The sequence below is a fragment of the Balaenoptera acutorostrata genome, chromosome 2 (genome assembly GCF_949987535.1).
Source record: "Balaenoptera acutorostrata chromosome 2, mBalAcu1.1, whole genome shotgun sequence".
Taxonomy (NCBI): Eukaryota; Metazoa; Chordata; class Mammalia; order Artiodactyla; family Balaenopteridae; genus Balaenoptera; species Balaenoptera acutorostrata.
Window position 1 is genome coordinate 167,272,336 of NC_080065.1, and position 24,685 is coordinate 167,297,020.

Here is a 24,685-nt window from a genome sequence, read left to right on the forward strand (position 1 = left end):
CTGGTCACACCTGGCTGCCAGGAAAGTGGCCATATGTCATCTCTAGTTGGGTAGCCATTTGTCCAGCAGGAACAGGGTGGCTTCTGTTACTAAAATGAAGGGAGGAGTGGATCCTGGAGTAGGTCAGCAGCCTGGGCCTGTCATACTGTCCCTTGGCCACTTCAGACTTAACTTGTCCAAAGCCGAACTCTCCGACTCAGCTATCTCCTGCTTACCTCCAGCTGTTTCACCTTTGTTTCTCCCCATCTCCTGCAGGGCAACAAGTCACGTACATTCTTCTTCCAAGCCATGCATTTCCTTCTTTTCCCCACCTGCCACGATCCTGCCATTTTTGTCAGGTCTGCCTGTTTTGAGTCCTACCCATTCGAATCCAACCCTTTCTCAGCTTCCCGAACGATCTCTCTGAAAAGCAAGTGTGAGCCCATGCCTCTTGTGCTTTGATGGCTCCGCAGCCCTCAGGCCCAGGCCCAGATGGCTCCGAGCGGCTTCCAGGGCCTGGGGTGATCTGGCCTTGTTTTCTCTCCAGTTTTTTCCCCCCGTGACCCAGCAGAATCAAATCTCAAATGATTTGTCATGCTTAGAAGGCACCTCCAGCTCTCTGCACATGCTACTTCTTATCCCCGCACCCTAAACCTCCATCCTTCTGGGTTTAGGGCTCTCCTTGCATCCGATCTCTTCTGAGTTTACCCGCAGTGAACGCTCTCTGTAAGCTCGAAACGCAGAAGGCAGGCATGCTGGCTGTTCTGGCAAGGGACCTGGTCCACAATGGTGCTCAAGAAATGCTTTATGAATGACCAGCATTGCTGGTGCATTACAATATGGCCAAGAAATAGACTTCTCTGAGTCTGTCTCTGATCCTTTGCATTTCTACTCCACTCGTCAAGCTGAGCAATTCACCATGTCTGAGCACAGTCAGTTTGAGTTCTGTGCTTCTACTCTGTCTCTGGCAAAACTATCCAGGGCAAATGCCACCTCCTCCATGAAGCTCTTCTTGTTTTCTGCACCCCTGCTCGTGGGTAGGACCTCTTTTGCCTTTCAGCTTTGTTTCTATTTTGCTTATGGCCCTTACCTCTTTATAAATTATATTACAATGTAGATAATAGACTCATTCCTCACACTTATCCCCCAAATAGTGAAGTAGGTGCTGCTTCAAGACCAATACCTGTTTGATCTTGATATATGTCTTCTATATTATTTATCACTTTCTTGTACAAAGGTACCCTGTAAATGTTGAGATGAATTGTCTCAGCCTCTTAAAAACTATAAATAAATTAAGAAAAGGATGCTCCTTCAGATGTCAGTAAAATAGAGCAGCATCGTGAGGGCATCATTAGCTACAGTGTTATGGGTCAGATCAGCAGAGGTATATTGAATGGTCACTCTGTCCCAGGGGCCAGGCCTTCCCTGTCCTCCTGTCCTGGGAGTACAGGGTGCCACCGTGAACAAAACAGACCTGTCCCTCCCCTCCTAGAGCTTAGGGCCCCCTTCTCACAGCAGTATGGCTTGGCCAGCTCACTAAGCCTTGGGTCACTCCAGTGTAACACAGGGCTGATAATTCCTGTGGGTCGTTGTGAGCAGTGTGTTACTTTATCTAGCGCAACGTTGGCCTCCCAGACGCAATCCCCAGCCAGTGTGCAATGGCTCTTGGTCAGAATGGCAGCTGGTACTACCAGCTGTGCCTCAGCCACTGCCCTGAGAATGGTAAAAAAGCATGAAGCAACAGTCAGTTGGAGAAACTATTCATTTGATTTAAATTCTTTGTTCAGTCTTGTTGTTAATCAATTTCCATGTTTAATGGAAGTCCTAGACATCATTGTGTTGAAACACATATCATCACTCTAAAAAACCCAGTGGGTAGATATTAAATATTAGGTGTTAGAACAAGCAGGCAGGAATTTGGGGAAGCTGTAGAATAAAATTTAAATTCTGTGTTTGTAAACAGTGTAGAATATTTACCTAAATGGTTTTACTGTTGGCTTTTTAATTTTTAAGAAATGACCAATATAAATAGCTTGCAAACTTTTGAATAAACATTATCAGACAGGAGCCAGGGAACGGAGTAAAGGTAGCTGCCTGCCGATTTCTGTTTGCTTTGTTTTCTGTATAAAATCATACAGGCTCCTGCAGTGTAGGAATCTCAGCCTACTGTCTAAACCACAAAAAGGCTGCTCTGGGGCTGCCAGTTTATACTCATACCTTGTGGATAACATAGTGTCCATGTTATTGACTGTAGCTTATGACAGAGTTCTCTGTCTATGGCTGTCTGTATTGAAGCCCACTAGTGATGTAGGGTTTGGGGAATGTAGGCCGGCTCCGGGACCACCTCACAAGGTAGGAACGCACTCACGAGCATCCACGGCACACACAGGTGTCACCAGGCCTCCAACACCCTGTTGTTCTTTAACTTACCACTTTTACAATCACTTTGGCATCGGACTTGCTTTCTGGTTCGTCACTTTAACCTGAATTTGTGGACACAGCAGAAGACTGGTCCATTTGTTTTTCTGCATGAATGAATTGTAGACATGTTCATTTTGCAGCATCTCCAGAGTGCCTCCATCTCTGGTTGAGACAGCACGGTGTAATCTGGTCCCACCGGAAGCAAGCTGATGAGAATCACATAGTGATGTAGTCTTGTCATGGCTAATAAAAATGTACAAATTCTTTTCTGCAAAGGTTGTTATTTCCTAATCCAGTCCCTTAAGATGTGGTCATGCAGGGTCTCAGAATTCCTTCCTTTCATGATAATCTTGTACCATTAAAATGTCTTTGCATTTTTTGCATGTTGCTTAAGTTCAGAACTTGGTCTAACTGAGTTTACCAACTTACAGCCACATTGTCTTATATACCAATAAATCTGAAACACTATTAAGTGAGCTATGCATGTATAATTTCAGTAAGAATGCATGTTCATTCTGTTTCTCTTTCAAGGAATCTGACGACTGTACCAGCTCTTTGGAATATCATATGACACTACATCATGAGTGACAGTAAATGTGATAGTCAGTTTTACAGTGTACAAGTGGCAGACTCAACTTTCACTGTCCTAAAACGTTACCAGCAGTTGAAACCAATTGGCTCTGGAGCCCAAGGAATTGTCTGGTAAGTATGGTCTGTTTCAGTAGTGTAGATTGAGTTTTTGTTGTAATAAAAACTTAATAGATCTAAGTCGTCAGAATTTAGAAACACTGATGATAAAAATACCCTTTTCTTTGCTATAGGTTTATAAGCTAAATTGAATCAACCTCTTGCTTTAGTTACATATAGTCAGATTGTAGGATACAAGCTCAAATTCTTAGAATACTGCGTAAATTTAAATAGGTAGCAATTTTTCTTTTTTCTTTGTTTCTTTTCTCTTTTTTTTTTTCTTTTCCATTCCCCCTGTCATTATGATATTAGAGTAATAGGTATGACAGTGAGTTGTAACAGAAATTTGGAGTTTTATTCATTTCTTCATCCTGGCCACCTTTCCCCCCTCCCCCTTTTATTCCCAATCACTCCTATTCATTTCTAGGCGCCGTCATTGCAGTGCCTTGCCCTTCATTGGCAGGATGAGGCCAGTCAGTGTCATTATCACCCCATGGATTAACCAGGAAGGGATGCCGTATGAGGGGTTGGGCTGGCCGTCTCTTCCTTGGTGTCTCACTTCAACTATGTGTCCAGCCCAGGACGTCAGAACTGTTGGTCTGACCCTGAACCTTAGTCTCTTGCTTGGTAAGACAGTCAGCTGCCGCGACATCACTGGCCAGCTAAAGGTAAAGTTTTTCACATGTTTTCTAGACTACAGTTATCAGCACTTCCCAAGCTTTTTATCCCTTAGTTTTTTGGCAAAATCTTTTCTTCTTTTTTTGGTCAGTAAAAACAAGATTGTCTTTGCATCTAAAAGGAACTGTGGTAAAGCTAAACACCCAATGATTACAGCTTGTAGGTAAAGGGGATTCAAGATAAAAGAGAACTCTTGGATGTGCTGGTAGGAGAGTTTATATTTTTATTAGAGATGTTGAGTTTAGAGAATCTGCATCAGTGGTTAGTTGTAGAGATGTGTGATCAGGGAAGTTAGTTGTTTTCTTTGGCTTAGGTAGTTAGAGGCCCTGGAAGCTGAGAGGAGATGGTAGTTCAGAGATTCCCAGAAAAACTAATGAGGGGGAAGGGGTTGTTTGGAAGGAATGCCTGGCTTGCATCTAAAATAGTGGTGATCTTAACTTCCAATTGATAACATGCTATATTGGTACTTAAATCCAGTGTGCCAGGAAAGTTTTAAAGTGAATGGATGGTTCATATTAGGATACTTTGATGTTAATAAAAAGTTCTAGACAGTAAAATATTCTTTTGATTTATAACCCATCTCTTATTTGGAACTGGATGGTAATTTGACATAGGGAATTAAGCAAGACTGATACAAGGACATTTAATGTAATAACCACATTAAGAGCTTGACTAGAAATTCATGATTAATTGTATAATGGAGAGCTTTACAAGGGTTACGCAGTTAAAATTAATGACTTCATTACAGCATGGTAAATGACAATAAAATTACATGCTACTTTAAAAAATACTGTTTTTCAGAGATTAGTTTTGATTTCCAGTTATCATATACTACTTCTCATCTTTGTTTTTTAAAGAAATGTTTAATAATGAAATTACTCATTATGGATGTATATTTTTCATTAAAAAAATTCTAGTTTTGAAATGAAAGTTCCCAAATAAACAGTTATAAGCTAAACCTCCTCTGGTAAAAGCAGTGGTAGAATTATAGGATGGAAAGTTCTGAATTTTTAAAGACTAAGAGTCCAGAAATAAACCCATACATCTGTGGCCAGTTGATTTTCAAAAAGGGTGCCAAGATTATTCAGTGGGGAAAGAACATTCTCTTCAACAAATGGTGCTGGGACAACTGGATACCCACATGCAAAAGAATGAAGTTGGACTTCTACCTCACATCATGTAAAAGGTTAACTCAAAATTGATCAATGACCTAAATATAAGAGTTAAAACCATAAAACTCTTAGAAGAAAACAAAGGGGGAAGCTTCATGACTTTGAATTCTTAGAAATGACACCAAAAGCATGAGCAACAAAACAAGAAATTGGACTTTATCAAAATTAAAAATTTTTGTGTATCAAAGAACACTATCAAGAGAGTGAAAAAACAGCCCACAAATGGGAAAATATTTGCAAATCGTGTATCTGGTAAGAGTCTAATATTCAGAATATAAAGAACTCCTACAACTTTACAGCAAACAGACAAACAACCCAATTTATTTATTTTTGGGTAAAAGCATCTTTTTTTTTTTTTTTTTAAATTGGAGTATACTTGCTTTACAATGTTGTGTTAGTTTCTGCTGTATAACAAAGTGAATCAGCTATACGTATACATATATGCCCTCCTTTTTGTATTTCCTTCTCATTTAGGTCACCACAGAGCACTGAGTAGAGTTCCCTGTGCTATACAGTAGGTTCTCATCAAACAACCCAATTAAAAAAACAAAAAACAAAAAAACAGGCAAAGGACTTGAATAGACATTTCCCCAAAGAAGATTTATGGCCAATAAACACATGAAAATATGCTCATTGTTAGTCATTTGGGAAATGCAAATCAAAACCACAATGAGGTACTACTTCATACCCACTAGGTGGCCATAATCAACAAAACGGAAAATAACAAAGGTTGGCAGGGATGTGAAATTACAATCCTCATACATTGCCAGTGAGAATGTAAAATGGTACAGCCACTTGTGGAAAACAGTTTGACGGTTCCTCAACAAGTTAAACAGAATTATTATATGACCCACTAAATATGCCTAGATATATTCCCAAAAGAATTAAAAACAGATGTTCAAAAAAGACTTGTATACAAATGTTCATAGCAGCACTATTCTCAATAGCCAAAAGGTGGAAACAGCCCAAATGTCCATCAATAAATGAATGGATACACAAGCTGTGTTATATACATACATGGAATATTATTCATAAAAAAAAATGAAGCACTGATATATGCTACAACATAGATGATCCTCAGAAACATGCTAAGTGAAAGAAGTCAAACATAAAAGGTAGTATTATTATATGAGTCCATTTATGTGAAATATCCAAAGTAGGTAAATCCATAGAGAAAGATGCAGATTGGTGGTAACAAGGAAGGGCAAGGGGGAGAGAGGAATGGGGAGCAACTTCATAATGGGTATGGAGTTTCCTTTTGGAGTGATGAAAATCTTTTGAGGTTACTTAAAGGTGGTGATTGCACAACACTGTGAATGTGCTAAATGCTACTGAATTGTTCACTTTAAAATGGTTCATTTTATGTTTATGTGAATCTCTCCTTATTAAAAATTTTTTTGAAAAAAAAATGTAAACTGAAAGGTGCCTTAACTTAAGGATATTTGTCATTTTTAATGGATATTTAACCCCTAATACTATAGTATTATATGTAATATTTTCATGTTATATTATGCATTAAAATATGTTGTCATTTTCTTGTAACTTAAGTTATATATTGGTATAATTTTAAGTGTACTTTCACTTACTCTTAGTATTTTCATTTAAATAATTTTATGACAATTTTATTAACATTTGTAGGAGCAACTTTCACCTCACATACATGTAGAGGCTAAAAGTTTAACACCATCCTAAATGTCACGTCTTGGAAACCCCGATTTCCATAGCCTGAATTTTGATTTTAAGGAAGGATCAAAAACTGGGTTTCACCCTTTTCTGCTCAAGAAAGAAGTCTTTGAACTGATTAAAATAGCTCTTAACGAGCCTCTTGCACAGCTAACAGTTTAGTTTGTGATCTTTGATGTAATGATTCACTTAACTTTGTAACCCAAGCCAGTTATTCATTACCAAATCAAAACCTTTTAGTTCGGTTAACTTTACTGATGCATGGAAAAGGGGTTAGTTAACTTGATTCAGATTATTGATACTTTTTTTTTTAGAAATGTTTGTGCAATTATGAAAATTATTCTTAGACTTCTGGGATGTTTTCTGGCTTTTAGACGAGGTGCCATCACGCGAGCTGGGCCTAGATGGTTGGAGACCTGGTTTCCATTATTACTTTACCGCTACTTTCTACCAGAGCCTGTGCTGGCTTCCTCTCAGCCGGGAAGGTGGGTGACTGCGCCTCACCTTCCTTCTAGGCTCGAGGCTTCGTGGTCCCATTGAACTGCAGCCGTGGTGGTGCAGGCAGTGGTAGTCCCAGACGGACAAGAGAGAAACTTTTCCCGTGATACTTCCCCCACATGTCTTCAGAGGATTTTTTCTTGGCGTGTAGATAGAGCAAGAAACTATGAACGGTGCCAGTCAGACTCCTTTCTTCCTCATCAGTGATGGAAGGGCTTGAGTATACCCACCATCAAGCCCTAACTTTTAGATAACTTCTTATCTCCAATGGTCCCTTCTCTGCAAATATGGCAGGTTCTTTCCCACGCCCATCACTTTTGTCCCCACTGCATCTCCTGGTTGGAGTCTCCTCCGAAAGCCTGCTCTTCTGTCCCTGTTCTGACACTATCCCTGATCTTTTTTTTAATATATAAATATATTTATTTATTTATTTTATTTATGACTGTGTTGGGTCTTCGTTTCTGTGCAAGGGCTTTCCCTAGTTGTGGCGAGCGGGGGCCACTCTTCATCGCGGTGCGCGGGCCTCTCACTGTCGCGGCCTCTCGTTGCGGAGCACGGGCTCCAGACGCGCAGGCTCAGTAGTTGTGGCTCACAGGCCTAGTTGCTCCGCGGCATGTGGGATCCTCCCAGACCAGGGCTCGAACCCGTGTCCCCTGCATTGGCAGGCAGATTCTCAACCACTGCGCCACCAGGGAAGCGCCTAACCCTCATCTTTTGAGACTTATCTGTGGAACTCCAGATAATCTCAGCTCATGCTTGGAATAGAGCCTTCCCTCTGATCGAACCAAAGAGTGTGTGATTGGTTTGACGCACACGCGTGCACGCGCGCGCACACACACACACACAGTCCAGAACTGTAAAATAATAAATTTGTGTTTTAAATCAGTAAATCTGTGGTAATTTGTTATAGCAACAATAGGAAACTAATATACATGTGTTTTTACATTTTTGAGAAGTAAAATATCATAGTAGCAATAATGCATGGTTTACAAAACTTGTTAATCATCTATTTAAACTAGAGCTTGATAAAGATATAGGGACAGGTGTGCAGGTAAACCAAAGTGCAGGTATTGATACAGGATTAAAATGAGGAGCTGGGATCCAACTAAAATATTCTGACTCCTAATTTTGAATTATTTTTACAGTTGTCTGATTTATTTGTTTCTATGTTTTAGTTCATTAAAACTGTTAATAAAATAATTAGGAAGTAAGTTTTAAAATGTTTATCATTTGAAGTATTTATAAAATTAAGTTATTAGTAGAATTAAATAATTCAAGGTTTTAAAGCTCTACAGGGAAAATGTGTGTACATTTCTTTCATATATATATATATATTCACTTTTTCTCTCTCCTTCTAAAATCTCAAGCTGTTTAACCAAAGTAGTAAGGACTATTTGTTTTACAAAACAGTTCTACAATGTGCTTAACTGTTTTTTTTTTTGCTTTTATTAAAAAAATTTTTAATTGAAATATAGTTGATTTACAAGTTAATTTTTGCTGTACAGCAAAGTGGTTCAGTTATATGTATATATGCATTCTTTTTTTTACATATTCTTTTCCATTATGGTTTATCATAGAATATTGAATATAGTTCCCTGTGCTATACAGTAGGACCTTGTCATTTATCCATTCTAACATATAATAGTTTGCATCTGCTAACCCCAAATTCCCAATCCATCCCTCTCCCACCTCTCTCCCCCTTGGCACCGCAAGTCTGTTCTCTATGTCTGTGAGTCTGTTTCTGTTTCATAAAGGTTCATTTGTGTCATATTTTAGATTCCACATATAAGTGATATCATATGGTATTTGTCTTTCTCTTTTTGACTTACTTCACTTAGTATGGTAATCTCTACTTCCATCCATGTTGCTGCAAATGGCATTATTTCGTTCTTTTTTATGGCTGAGTAGTATTCCATTGTATATATGTCCCACATCTTCTTTATCCTTTCATCTGTAGATGGACATTTACATTGTTTCCATGTCTTGGCTATTGTGAATAGTGCTGCTATGAACATAGGGGTGCATGTATCTTTTTGAATTATAGTTTTGTCTTTATATATACCCAGGAGTGGGATTGCTGGATCATATGGTAGCTCTATTTTTAGTTTTTTGAGGAACCTCCATACTGTTCTCCATAGTGGCTGCACCAGCTTACATTCCCACCAACAGTGTAGGAGGGTTCCCTTTTCTCCACACCCTCTCCAGCATTTGTTATTTGTAGACTTTTTTTTTAATATATAAATTTATTTATTTATTTATTTATTTATGGCTGTGTTGGGTCTTCATTGCTGCGTGCGGACCTTCTCTAGTTGCGGCGAGCAGGGGCTGCTCTTCGTTGTGGTGTGTGGGCTTCTCATTGCGGTGGCTTCTCTTGTTGTGGAGCACGGGCTCTAGGTGGGTGGGCTCAGTAGTTGGAGTTCGCGGGCTCTAGAGCACGGGCTCAGTAGTTGTGGCGCACGGGCTTAGTTGCTCTGCGGCATGTGGGATCTTCCCGGACCAGGGCTCGAACCCATGTCCCCTGCATTGGCAGGCAGATTCCTAACCACTGTGCCACCAGGGAAGTCCCTTGTAGACTTTTGAATGGTGTCCATTCTGACTGGTGTGAGGTGGTACCTCATTGTAGCTTTGATTTGCATTTCTCTAATAATCAGCAATGTGGAGCATCTTTTATGAAGTGTTTAAAAAAGAAGTGTAATATTAGATCTGACAATGCTTAGAAGTGACAGTTACAACCTTAACATGAAATGGTTGGTATAGCTCTTATTCCTTTTTGCTTCCTCTAGTTCTGTACAAGCATGAATGTTGGCCTGTTCTTATACTGTTTTATTTTCTATTAGTATATATAAATAAACATAATGGCCACAGCAAAATTTTTGTGATAAAGAAGATATACGCTATAAGGCATAGGAAGGCTATGATTCAGGAGAATTGAGTTCTAAGTCCAGCTCAGATCCTCATAGCAGTAGTTCTTGGGCAAATCATTGTGTCTTTATAGTTACACCTCTAAAATGTATGGTTTGGAAGTTCTAATTTAAGATGGTGGATCAGACACCTAAACAGAGAGACAGGAGAGCAGTAATCAGTGGATATGGAGCATTTAACAAGTTTCTGCAGAGGAAGTGAGAATAAGTAGATAAGACATTTGCCACAAAGAAGAGAACCTATCTATAGTAGAACTCCAAAGAGATTGTGAGTATACAGATGCCAGATACAAAAAACGAAGATGAAACGGGTGGCTAGAAGTAGGAATGTTAGTTAAAAGTGTGTCTATGAAACAATTTTGCTAGTTGGCTCCCAACATTCCCACCCCCACTCCCATGCTCAGCATTTGCCCTTAGAGAGCGAGTAAGTAAATGAAGAATTATTAGGCCAGTATCTGGGGAAGGAGAAGCCTAGTAAGAGGAGCCCAGGATTTGGGGTGTTCTTTCCCTTGAGGGCATTTGAAAATTCTGGAGTGGGCAGCTGAGAGACTGAGAGTCCTTTGGACTGCTTTGTGGGGCTATAGGAGACAGGGATTGGAGTCCAGGGCCCTCTAAAGGGGCTTAGTGAACTTCCTTTGCTTTAACTGGGTCCAATAAAGGGCTGCATCCTAGAAGTAAGGATGAACCAAAATGAAACAAGCCCTTGCAGGAACTGCCACTTAGCTTCACATCATCTCATTTGCTGAACCCAAAGTGAGGTGAGCCCAAATTGCTAGTGCCCCCAGGTACCCAGCAGAAATAAATGTAAATTCTACCTGGAGGAAGATAGCATCATACTGGATATCAAATTATTTCTAGATAGCAAACAGTTTTGCAAGTTCAAGGTGCAGCACGTAATTAGAAATAACTAGTCACACAAGGAGATTGGACAACATTCACAAAATCCAGCACAAACAACAGAGAAAAGAAACAGATCCACAGGGGTTATTGGCATTATTGGATCCAGACTTCCAAAGAGTTATGATGTTATGTTCGGGATGATAAAAGACAGTATGAAAAATTTTTGGTGGAAAATGAAAACTTAAAAAAACTAAATAGAAATTATAGAACTATAAGACATAGTTATTGAATTATGAAGTTAATAGGTGGGTTTAAAAGCATATTAGATATAACTGAAGAGAGAATCGTGATCTGAAAGATAGGTGAGGAAAAAAGTATCCAGAATGAAGCCTGGGGAGACAAAAGGGTAGAAAAATATGGAAGAGAGGATGTATTTATTTTCTATTGCCACATAACAAATTACCATAAACTTAGTGGTTTAAAGCAAAACAACAACCATTTATAATTTCATAGTTCTGTAGGTCAGAAATCTGGGTGGGCTTCCCTGGGTTCTCTGCTTGGCATTTCACAAGGCTGAAATCAAGGTGTCACTAGACTGGGCTCTTATCTGGAGGCTCTGGGGAAGAATTTGCTTTCAAGTGCATTCAGGTTCTTGGCAGAACCCAGTTCCTTGCAGCTGTAGGTCAGAGGTCTCCATTCCATTCCCTTGCTCTCTATCAGCCAGGTGCCACCCTGCTCCTAGAGGGTCCCACATTCCTTCTCACGTGACCCCCCTTCCATCTTAAAGGCAACAACATGTCTAGCCCTTCTCAGGATTCAGATCTCTCTGACTTTCCCCTCTTCCCACCAGCCAAAACAAACTCTGCTTCTAAAGGGCTCTCGTGATTGGATTAGTGCCCCCCCACCCCTTCCCTTGTGATCTCCCTTTTGTTAAACTTGGCCCTCTTGCAGGACATAGGGTCAATATTACTACAAAAAAATTAAATGCCTAGAAATTGATAGAACAAACCACTTCAGAAAACAGTTTGGCATTATCTACTAAAGTAAACTATATGTAATACCACTTTTAGCTATCTACTCGTCAGAAATGCATGCCCAGAACCATGTACAAGAATGTTTATGACCGTGTTTTTTGCTTGCAAACTGAAAACAACCAATGTATCTATCAACATTATGTCATATAATCATAACAAAGGAATATTATAGCAATGACACAGAATGAGTTATAGCTTCACACAACAACAGATGTACCTCACAAATATAATGTTGAGTGAAAGAAGTCAGACATAGACAATTTCAAAAACCAGGCAAAAATAAATGATGCAGGGGCTTGAAGATACATGTTTAGCTGGTAAAAGCAAGGAAGTGATTATAAAAGTCAGAAGTAGGGGATTTCCCTGGTAGTCCAGTGGCTAAGACTCCGCGCTCCCAATGCAGGGGGCCCAGGTTCGATCCCTGGTCAGGGAACTAGATCCCACATGCCACAACTAAAAGATCCTGCATGCTGCAATGAAGATTGAAGATCCTGCGTGCAGCAGCTAAGACCCGGCACAGCCAAATAAATAAATATATTTTTAAAAATTATAGTATAAAAAAAAAGTCAGAAGTAGTTATCGTCTTTGGGGGGCAGGAAGGATAGTGATTAGTGGGGGGAGCGCTTTGGGGTTGTTGACAAAACATGGTTCTTTGTAATAAATCATTGAGAGGAATAAAAGAAGCAAAGGAATGAATATCAGACAGGCATACGCCTTCTCATCAACAACACTCAACTTTGGAAATCATTGGAGTTCTGAGAGAAAATTGATTTCGAGCTTAGAAGACAAACTATCAATCAAGGATAAAGGAAGAGTAAGATAATTTATCTTCCATGCCCTTTTTTTCTGAGGAAATTCCTTGAGAATGTACTCCAACAAGAAAGAATACAAGAACGTGTAACACCAGAAACAGTGGAAGCCAGAGAAAAGAAATACCAGGGCGATAGCTACACATCAGGCCTTGAAACCCCAAGAAAAATGTCTTCCCCAAAAATGGAATAGATTCCAAACAATAGATAATGTGAGTAAGAAGGTAAGAAGTACTAGTGACAGGCTCTAAAGAGGTATATTTGTCTTCTCTTAATAAGAAAAAAACGTTTATTAGAAACTTGTGGTAGAAAAGTTAGAAAAAGTCATGATCTAAGAATAAAACAAATTTAAAGTGGCATGATGTTTGAGAACTTATGGAATGTTAGAAGAGAATCCATTTAACCTTAATGGAGGAAACAATCACATTCTCTTATGAGTGGCAAGGGTCATGTGATCTTTAGAAATGAAATGTAATCCTCGCTCTGAAATTAGTAATGTTTACATGTGTGCACATACATACATACACTCTGTAAGTTGATTTTCAACTTTTAGACACATCCTAAGGAAGAAACACAGAAGATTTAATTATAGAGATTGAAAGATGTGTTATTAAACTTGACCATTTAAGACAGAAATTGGAGGAAAAGAGATCAGAGAGCTGGAGGAAAAAGGAGATGAAGTGTAATATTCTCATTTTACGTAGTGGGGAGCAAGAGATTCCTTTGAAAGTTGATGCAACAAGTTTAGGCATGTTATTTAAAGTTACAAGGGTGACCAAGGGAAAAGTTAAAAATAACATGAGAACAAAAAACTAGGAGGAGTTGGGGGTTTCAACTAAGTGACTAAATCCTCAGTTTTCATAACGGGGAGTAAATAGCTAATTTCTGAAGTTGATAAATGAGGAAATAGTGATAAAAGTATATTCTTTGGAGTTGAGATATTACTAAAAGAAGTAAAGCCAGGAATAACTGAAGGTAGCTACTCCTGGAGTTGGAACTAGGAATGGGGAAGCATGAGTCCGCTCAGATATTCAGAATTGGTCCATTTGGCTCATTGGACAAAAACTTTTGAGACCAAAAAAGGTGTGTCTGTTTTTAAATTCTCAAGACTGAGAAATATATATATATATAAGTACAAATCACATGTGTATGTATTAATTAATGATTTGTTTCACAAATAGATTTATTTTTAACATTTTATAATCCATATGAATATTACATTTGAATATGGGCATATGATTTTAATTAATTTATTTATTTTCTTTATTATTTTTTTGGCTGCATCAGGTCCTAGTTGTGGCACGCAGGGTCTTCATTGAGGCGTGCGGGATCTTTCCTTGTGGCATGCGGGCTTCTCTCTACTTGTGGCCCATAGGCTCCAGAGCGCGTGGGCTCTGCAGTTTGCGGCACATGAGCTCAGTAGTTGTGGCACACAGGCTTAGTTGCCCCACAGCATGTGGGATCGTAGTTCCCCAACCAGGGATCCAACCCAAGTCCCCTGAATTGGAAGGCTGATTCTTTACCACTGGACCACCAGGGAAGTCCCTGGGCATGTGATTTTACATCTGTGTATACATGAACACATAATGTGAACTGAATTAAAGAAAAAGTAATTCCAAAGTAACATGAAACTTCTAATAATTCTTAACCAAATGCTACAGCAGACAGCCTTCAATTTAAAAAAGTTAAAATTGAATTAAGTTTGGGTTTTTTGGCAAAAAAAAATTAATAGAAGTGAATAAGTGCAAACAGTGTTATAAACTGAATAGAATAAATAAATAGAAACAGTATTTTAAATGGTGCTTAGGTTCTCAGATGGTCTTTAGCAGCTTTTAACCCCTGATAAGGAGCCAAAAGGTAACAGTGACAGCAATCATACTGTTAGTGCTAGCTTGAAACTAGTACAGAAGGTACTCAATTTTTCCTGTCTATTTTCTGGAGGAAAATCAATCATAAATTTCAGCTGGGAACTTGAGATTCTGGAAACACAGCCCCTAGAAGATTTTATTTCTTACCATAGTAGTATGAGGAGGTATTTCTAGCAGAATTTTATATATAGCAATTGCTTATGTTAGGGATTTTGTATCTTGGGGATTTACCATGAGCTGAGATTTTGGCTTCTGTTTTCTTTTTAGATTCTTACATCTGGGAAAAACACAATCAATCAAAACTTAGATTTATTATATCCGTCTCATGAGTTCAAACCATTTTCTCCACTGTGATACTCCAGAATATACTTATATTTTACTCTGTGATACCAGTGACTTTTTTTTCAACTTATTGGCATATTTAAACTGAAGATTTTGTTTCCTGAGCAGTCTTACATGCTCTGTATTAAATTACTTGGTTCTGAACATAATGATCTCAACTAATATAATGAGACGTCCATGTGCAAAGGATTGCTGAATCCCATCCTAGCTTCAGCTGCCGTGGTGGCGCCTCTGCAGAGGAGTCCGTTCGTCCTGCGCTCTCAGCCAGCTCACCTTGCTCTTAATGTGCAGAAGTACCAGAGTGGAAGCAAGCAGATTTTTCCTTATTTGTTATTCATTTAAAAAGATAATACATTGAATGTACACTCTGCATTGCTGTATATTCCAAAATCATCCTAATGGGTTGCCTATTATATTTCTTAATTATAGTGCTGCTTTTGATACAGTTCTTGGGATAAATGTTGCAGTCAAGAAACTAAGCCGTCCTTTTCAGAATCAGACTCATGCAAAGAGAGCTTATCGTGAACTTGTCCTCTTAAAATGTGTCAATCATAAAAATGTAAGTTATGTCTATGTTTCCTCTAATACTTTAATGTTGTCAATGCTGTCATAATCATCTGGGTCTTTGGAGATACAATGAGCTTAGACCTAGGGTAAACTAGTGATAAAAATACTATTTAAATGCTTATATTTTATTGACAGAATTTTTAATCAGCATTGGGGATATTGAAGTCAGCAAGAGGCACCATGGTCCATAGGAATTTAGGTCACTCAACACGGATGGGAATGTCAATTAACCTTGTGACCATTTGGTTTTCACTGTTTCCCTGTGTATAAAATGGCAACAGTATTGACCTGGCAAATTGAGAAATATCTAAATACTTTTTAGAACAACGTTGTTCTATAAGTAGCTTTTACATATTCACATTTATTCAAATAAACGTTATTAGATGATGTTATATTCAAGATAGTTGTACTTGGCATCTCTACAGAAATCAAAGCGTTGTAAATTTTAAGGAAAAACAGTATATCTCTAGAAAATGAGGTACTCAGGCACATTTTATGTTCTACTACTGATGCCTGAGCATTATTTTGAACATGATTTTGATAACCTTGCCATGTTATAAAATTATAAAATGTTAAGTCTGGCAGGGGCTTTGGAGATCCCCTCCCATGTGACCTCTTTTTGTTATGGGGTGGGGGGGATAAGTATTTAAAAGTACACTCAACTCTATATGGCTCCTTTTGTTGTAACATTTATGCTGGATTTTTCTGGGGTAGGGACATTAAACACAAAACTAAGATAGGTTCAATCTTTTGAGTCTGTGGTTTGAGTTTGTTTTTAAATTCTCCAGTGCATGCTTTATTTTACAGGTTTAAAAAAAAAGTAAAAAAGTTTTTTTCTCAGGTTACAAAAAAATATGTTTATTATTTTTTTTAATTCAAACAGTATAAACAAGAAAGAAAAATCCTTGAATCCCACCACCCACAGGTCACTATCATTAACATTTTGGTGAGCATTCTTATGCATATATGTACACACATACATAAATAAGCTCAGTTATGTTATTATGCATCCTGCTTTTTCCCTAGTGGAATGTTGCTAGATCTCATATACATTAATGAACATAGATATAAACCATTTTTTAAATGGCTACATAGTACAGATGCACAGTAATTCATTTAACCAATCACCTATTATCAGATATTTAGATTGTTTCCAGTTTTTTGCTATTATAAGCAGTGCTGCAGTGAACGTCCTTATACATTGCATCTTTGCACACTTGTCCAGGTGAATTCCTTGGCCAAGATTGCTGGGTCAAAGACTATGCACACTTTGGTTTTAATAATATATACTGACAAATTAACCTCAAGGAAGACTGTCAATTTTATACTTTTATTGAGTATCTGAGTATGTCTTTTATTTCAAAATACCCCAGAGCTATATATTGTTGATTTTTTGTTTTACCTTACCAAACTGATAGATGACAAATGATACCTTATTTTTATTTGTGAGGTTGATTTTCTTTCCATATCTCTATTAGCCATTTATTTTTATTTCTTGAGAGTTTGTTTTTCATGGCCTTTGTCCATTTTTCTCTAGGACTGTTGGTTTCTTTCTTACACATTTATAGAAGATCTTCGTATATTAAAGCTGTCAACCCTCACTTCTTTTCCATCTGACCTAATTCAGGTTGTTTTTGTCATACTGATTGTTGTTGTTGTTGTTTAACATAATCAAATCTCCTAGGTTTCCTGCCATGCTTAGAAAAGACTTTTCTACACCAGAATTGTATAAATGTTTATTCATATTTTAATGTTTCATGGTTTCATGTTTTAGATTTAAATTTTTGTTCCATTTTGAGTTTATCTTGGTGTAAAGATTGAAGTATGAATCTAGTTTTTTTTTCCCCTTGGCTAGCCAGCCACTCCAATCCTATATACCGAATAATTCATCTTTCCCTCAGTCATTTGAAATGATTGAGGACGTGTGTTTGATGCTCAAGCAGCAGAATTCATTGTTTAACCATTGGGGTGCCAGGACCAAGGCCTGTGGTGGGGTCAGTTCTTGAATCCTCCTTACGTAAAGGTAATGTAAATAGGTAATGCTATGAGGCATTTCATCTTTATCATACCAAAAATATAAGCTTAGCCTTCACATTTCAACACTTTTTAGAAATTTGCATATTGTATTTAAGTTTTCAGAGTTAACATATTGCTTTATTTAGTGTTTTTCTACTTGTAATTGCTACTTTTTTATGTTCAGAGCTAGAAAGGCATTATGTGTTAAAATTCTATAATAATAAGTTACTGGGGACACATAAACATGATTTGATTAAAAGTGCATATTATTTCCAAGATGAGAATCCTAATCATTTAGGTTTTTTCAAATGCTGTGTAATAGAATGTTTTGGTAAAAGCAATAACAATAATAATAAATACAAAGCTCTGCTGTGATTTTTTTTTGTAGTTTTAATACACTTTAATGTTAAACTTAATTTTTATAATCAAGTAGAGTCATTTGACATGCTGAGATATAATTTTCTCTTTTCAGATAATTAGTTTGTTAAATGTGTTTACACCACAAAAAACTCTAGAAGAATTTCAAGATGTGTAAGTATAATTTTTATTCAGTAATACACTGCTCATCAAAGACTGAAAATTTAGAAAAGAAAGTAACTGCTTTTTTTACTTAGGAAATATAGGTGAGAACACATTTTTAAGTAATATCCTAGCCACTTTTCTCTGTGGAAGAGAATATTAAGGAAAATGAATAATAATATTCAACTATTTGTGCCTAGATGGTTATCATTTCTACAACAGATAAAGGAGGACTGAAAATAATTCTTCAGAGCAGACAGTGCCGTTAATGCTGCTGATGTCCTTTACTGAAATATAAAATATAACATGTTTTTCTCTAGTCCCCTGAAAGCCAAGATTGTAGGGTTTGGGTGTTTATAATTATTATTTGAAATGGGTAAGTCATTAAACTTCCAAAATCTGAAATAGAATTATCTTAGTAATGATGAAATGAAATATTAATTTATTATTGAGATATAATGCACAACTTTATCCTAAATTTATTCATGTATTCATTCATTCATTCAACAAATATTTGATTGCCAGGAATTCCCTGGCAGTCCAGTGGTTAGGACGCCATGCTTTCAGCCCGCAAGCCACACGGTGAGGCCAAAAAAAAAACCAAACAAATATTTGATTGCCAACCGTGTGCTAGGCACTCTCTTGAACTTGACATACTTTAGTGACCAAAACAGCAAAAATCCCTTTCATTTTTTAAGAATTGCAGGTGGTCATATTTCTTCCTAGAGCTTGCAGGAAAGCCAGGGAAGATAGACAGTCAACATAACAAATAAGGAAATGATGTCATTCATTAGGATGTGTGGCAAATGTAGAAGAAATGGAGCTGGGTAAGGGGGATCAGAAGTGCTGGGCGTTAGGAGTCAGGTTGCAACTTTAAGTAGGGTAGTTAGGGAAGGACCTCACTGGATTGGTGACATTTGAAGAAAGCCTTCAAGGAAGTGAGGGGGTTAGTCCTACAGATATTTGGGGGAGGGTAGTATCAAGATAGAAGGAACAGGCAGTGTAAAGGAGCAGAAGGGGGAGTGTGCCTGGTGTGTTCTAAGAACAGCAAGAGCCAGTGTGGCTGGATCAGAGGAAGCAGAGGAAAGTTGAAGAGATGGGCTCAAAGAAGTGACAGGGCCAGACACTGCTGGGCCTCTAGACCATTGTAAGGATTTTCCTTTACAAGTCAGTAAGACTTTCAGCAGGAAGAGTGAGCTTATCTGACTTATGTTTTAAAAGAATAACTTCGGTTTCTGGGTCGAGAACCCACTGTTAGGGGTAGGACACAGAAGACCAGTCAGGAGGCTATTGCAGCAATTCAGGTGAGAGATTATGATGGCTGCATTTAGACCAGAGGGGTGATAGTGATGGTAAAGGCAAGAGATAGGATGCTGATGCTGTTTTGAAGGTAGAACCCCGGTGTTTGCTCCTAGAGAGGATGTGTGGTATGAGAGAAAGAGGAGCTGAGAACAACACTTCGAGTTTTGGCCTGAGCACCAGAAGGATAAAAGTGCTCTCAACTGAGATGTGGAAGGCTACAGGAAGAACAGATTTCGGGGTAGGGTAGAATCCGGAACTCAGTTTTAGTTCAAGATGTCTATTGGACACCCAAGTGGAACTGTGAAATAGGCAGTTAGATAAATGAGCCTGGAGTTCAGCAGGGGGGTCTGGGTTGAAGGTATTAATTTGGTAGTTGTCAGTCTATAGATGGTATTTAAAGTCTTGAGACCAGAGACCAGAGATCACCAAGATTGTAAGTACAGTTAGAGAAAAGAAGACCAAGTACCGAGTGCTGGCACTTCAACAGTAAGAAGCTGGGGATAGGAGAAAGGCACAGTCAGCCAGGATTGTAGGACTGGCCATTGGATTTAGCAGCACGGAAGGCCAACATGGAGCCTTGAGGACAGTTTCAGCAAAGTGGTGGGGGCAAAAGCCTGATTAACGTGGGGTTAAGGAAAAATGGGAGAAAAAACTGGAGATGATAAGTGTAGACACCTCTTTGGGGAGTTTTGCTTGCAGAGGGAGCAAAAATATAGGATGGTAGCTAGTGGGGGAAGTAAGGTCAAAAGTTTTCTTAAGATGAGAGCAGTAACAGCATGGTTTCTATGTTGGTAAGAATGATCCAATAGCAAAAATTTTTAAATATAGGAGAATTTGAATGTTTGAGATTCTATTTACTATGATATAAAAATTGTTTTGTACTTAACTTGAAAGGCATTTTGTTGTTAGTTGTTTTTATTTTTATTTTTTGAAAACTTTTACAAACTTTCATTATACATTTGCTTCTTTTCAAGATACCTTATAAATGTTTAGGGAAAACAAGTTATCTTTTTACTTTAGCCAGTGCAGTGACTAGGTGGTAAGTTATTACTATTTCATAAAAATTCTAGTTCAATAACCATAGAGGAATTTTGGATAATTTTCATGTGTACATGGCTGATCATTTATTTCCTCAGGTATTTGGTTATGGAATTAATGGATGCTAACTTATGTCAGGTTATTCATATGGAGTTGGACCATGAAAGAATGTCCTACCTTCTTTACCAGATGCTCTGTGGTATTAAACATCTACATTCAGCTGGTATAATTCATAGAGTAAGTAGTGATACCATATTGTTTTGTTTTGTTTTTTAATCACAATCATTTCGTTGTCATAATCTCCAGTTACAAAAGAACATAATATTCTTTAAAAATTTGTCAATGTTGACAATCCAAATAAACTATGGGATCATGTTACTCTTCCAAATATAGTTGAGATTAGAAGACATTTGTGGAATGCCTGGTTTGCCTGGGCCCATGTGAGCCACCCTGGATGCAGGCATGAGCCAGCTGTTTAGACTAGTACTGCAGAAGAATACTTCTTTTTTTTTTTAAGTTTTTATTTGAAAGTAACTTAAAACTTAGAGAAAAATTGCAAGAATAGGACAAAGAACCTTACTCTTTACCCAGATTTACCTGGTGTTAATAGTTTTTCCATATTTGAAATCCCATTTTTAGTGAGCAAGGAATTTGGATTTGGGGTGGGGGAAAGTTAGAGCCAAGTAGTATATGATACAGTTGCTTGAGAAGTCTTACGTGAATTATGGCCCAAGTGTTCATTGCTTACATCGTAAAATTCTACCACTCCAGCATCCCAGCCATACTGCTGGGAGCTTTTGGAAAGGCTCCAAGCAGACCTCTTGACTAGGCCAAGGCTGGAATTTGAATGATGGTGTTGCCTGTCAGGGGGTACATATTTAAAACCAGAGAGATATTCTCTAAGCTGGTTTTATGAGTTTTTGTTATTTTCTTCACTTGTACCGCTGTGTGAGCAGATTATGATAGAGTTGTGTTTTTTTGTTTGGTTTTTTGTTTGTTGTTGTTTTTTTTCTACTTTTTTTTTAAATTTAATTTAATTTATTTATTTATGGCTGTGTTGGGTCTTCGTTTCTGTGCGAGGGCTTTCTCCAGTTGCGGCGAGCGGGGGCCACTCTTCATCGCGGTGCGCGGGCCTCTCACTATCGCGGCCTCTCTTGTTGCGGAGCACAGGCTCCAGAGGCGCAGGCTCAGCAATTGTGGCTCACGGGCCTAGTCGCTGCACGGCATGTGGGATCTTCCCAGGCCAGGGCTCGAACCCGTGTCCCCTGCATTGGCAGGCAGACTCTCAACCACTGCGCCACCAGGGAAGCCCTGTTTGTTTGTTTTTTAGCAACTATAATGTTGAGTGAGACTAGAGGCAAAGATAATATAGTTTTATTGAAAACATTCTTAGCATTCCTTAAATTATTACTATACTAATTTTGTTGACAGACTGTCTTTCAATATTATGTTTCAACAGCAAGAAGTTGTATTTTCTCTGAACTGAAATCTGTGGGGGGAAGAAGATAGTGAGACAAAAACAATGAAGCCTTTTCATACAAAAAAGAATAGAGAGATTTTTGATGGTGTAGTAGTAGTAATTCTTTTGGATCTGTTGGGTGCCAGGAAAGGCTGTTTCCATCACAGCCACTGAACAGAGGCCTAACACAGTAGCAGAGCCCACCAATCCAGAGAGGCCCAAACTCTTGCCCCTTGTGAGCATGAGGCCTGAGTGAGGTCTGCAGCCTGAGGCCAGTCCTGGCCCTCCCAGTGCCTGCTGGGGGCCTGGCACAAAAATTCCTGACCAGTCTTCAGTCATTTAAAATACAGCCTTTGCTGCCACCAAGTGTTCAGTTTAAATTATATAAATACTGTTGACAAATTTGCTTTAAAAATAGTAACACTAGTCTTTTTAATTAAAAATAAAGATTTCCCAGCATAACATTCTATTTCTCTTCCTAAAACATTCACAGACCTTTATATAAATTAAGGCACTCTTAATTCCTCTTAAATATATTTTGTACTAAAGTCTTAACTGAGAATAAGTTCCCAGATTATTAGGCTTCATTATGTTAGGCCTTATTAATTTTGTAAAAGGAAACAGTTTGTCTTGCTTGTATCTCCCCTCTTGGGCCCAGACATACATGGGGAAGCAATATCCTCCCGTTTTAGGGGGCCTTGTAAGAGCTGCAGCATGCACGTGCCTTTGTTAGGTGATGGTCCATCCCTGCAGTTTAGGCCCATGCCTGCGGACCAGAAGGTCCAAGGAAGTTTTGGTTTGCCCAGCATGATTCCGCCAACCACCTCTCCATCCCATTTACCTCCCAACTGGGTCTCCCTCCCCTTGTCTTATGCCCTCCTGTTCACACATTTGTGGGTCTGCCAGACTTTGTGTCTGCTGTGAAAGTACCACGTGGTCATTGTGGGAAAGGTAGATAAGGCACCTGTTTGCACACCCACCACCCCTCCAGGTCCCAAGAGGTGATGAACCGCAGTTATCCCTTTAGCCTGTTAACGGTTTTCTGTGAACTTTTCCTGTCCTTTTTTCTGTATACTATACCATAGGCATAAATACAAACATTCGGTTTTGCTTACTAAGATGGTTTCGTTCTAAACATAAAATTTAATTACTTGAAAAATAAAACACCTGTAATCCCACCAGTTTTTACCTTGTATAATTCAAAAAATTGAATGGAAGTCCCCAGCCCTCCATTGTCACCTGGAGGAGGCCAGTGATGGCAGTTGGGTGTGTTTCCTTCCTAACTTTACACTGACACATCTTCTTACTGATGCTAATACCAGCATATCTGTCTATACTTACGTCCTTTTTAACTTACATTTTTCAAAAACAGGATCATCTTGTACATATATTGTTCTGCAACTTGCTGAATAAGTTGGTCGATCTGTTTTGTATTTTTATCAAGGATCAAATAGTTTTACAAATACTTACTAAAAAAGAGCCCCCACCTCCTCCCTCTTATTTCTCTCTCCCCAGAACAAATTCTTTCAGTTTTTTTAGCTGTTATTTTGGTGTTTATCTCCATATCTTGAAATAATATGATGAGATCTCTATTTGTTGATCTTTCTTCAGTTTGGGACATAAGGTACTGATTTAGCCCTCTTTCACCAATCGTGCCCCTCACCTGCCACCTTTCCTGTCCCCCTGTCCTCCCAGTATAGTTACAATGTAATTGGTTTGGATCAGTGTCCATAGTGTGTTTTACGTCATCGTGACCCTATAAACGCTTTTCACAGCTAAGCCTATATTTGCACCATGATTATATTTCTTTTCCTTTCAACTTTTTGTCCCTAGAGTTAACAACACTTGTCTTTTATTTGTTAGAGTTTTGGTCTTTGTTGTTTGTTTGTTTTAGGAGAGAGCAGTTTTCCACGTCCTTACTGCTAATTAAACCCTAAGGTTTCTGCCAGGTATCTAAGTCTTCTCTCACTGCATCCAAATGTCTTAGCTGTTCCATCACCTTGATCGTCTCCTGGCGCCTCAGCCCTGCTCGCATCTGGACTGGCTGCCCCCATACCTGATGCAGAGACCTTATCCTGGACCTCGCCCCAGCGTTTTCCTGGGGATTTCCTTCACCTCTCTCTGGAGTTGGAGCCCTCTTCCTGGTCCCCATCTCTCCTTTGTTTTGGTGGGACATATCCTCCAATAGCTTCCCCAGAAGTGGTGCATGGGAAGTAAAGTTTTTGAGGCCTCAGATATCTGAAACTCTTTATTCTGCCCTATCACATGATTAATAATTCTGTTGGATATAAAATTCTTAGTTACAAATCAGTTCCCCTCTAAGGTGTAAATTCAGTACCCTGTTGTAGTGTAGTGTTGTATGGCTTTTGAACTTTCTAATGCCATTCTTATTACTGATCCTTTGCAAGTGCCCTGGTTTGGGTTTTGTTTTATCTTTGGAAACATTTTTTAAAGTTTCTTTATTTCTTGTATTCTGAAATGTTAGGATGATATGCTTTGATATGGAAATTTTTTTCATTAATTGTGGTGGGCACTTGGTGGGCACTTCAGTCTGGAAGAACATGCCATAGAGTTCTGGAAAATTTTTATTATTTCTTTCAGAATGCCTTCTTTACTGTGTTCTTTATTCTGTCTTTCTCTGAAGTACCAGTTAGTTGGAGCTCTTTTTTATCTTTAAAAGTTCCTTTTTATATCATTTTGTTCTTTTTTTAATTGGAGTATGGTTGATTTACAATATTGTGTTAGTTTCAGGTGTACAGCATAGTGATTCAGTAGTTTTTCAGATTACATTCCATTGCAGGTTATTACAAGGTAATGGGTGTAATTCCCTGTGCTATACAGTATTTCCTTGT

General features: G+C 38.4%; 1 protein-coding gene across 8 annotated transcripts in view; it reads left to right on the top strand.

Moving 5' to 3' along the window:
* The window catches only part of MAPK9 (mitogen-activated protein kinase 9), a 60,059-nt gene that overhangs the window by 15,605 nt on the left and 19,769 nt on the right, over positions 1-24,685 (top strand). For 5 of the 8 annotated variants that reach the window (XM_057541320.1, XM_057541321.1, XM_057541324.1 and 2 more), the window contains exons 2-6: positions 2,932-3,102; positions 15,362-15,491; positions 16,383-16,445; positions 17,988-18,046; positions 20,473-20,611. In XM_057541320.1, the coding sequence (XP_057397303.1) occupies positions 2,981-3,102; positions 15,362-15,491; positions 16,383-16,445; positions 17,988-18,046; positions 20,473-20,611 (513 nt within the window). In that variant the 5' untranslated portion in view covers positions 2,932-2,980. Of the gene's footprint in view, positions 1-2,931; positions 3,103-12,911; positions 12,935-15,361; positions 15,492-16,382; positions 16,446-17,987; positions 18,047-20,472; positions 20,612-24,685 lie in introns of those variants that run through there. The other 3 variants (XM_057541323.1, XM_057541322.1, XM_057541326.1) reach the window with 2 other exon arrangements.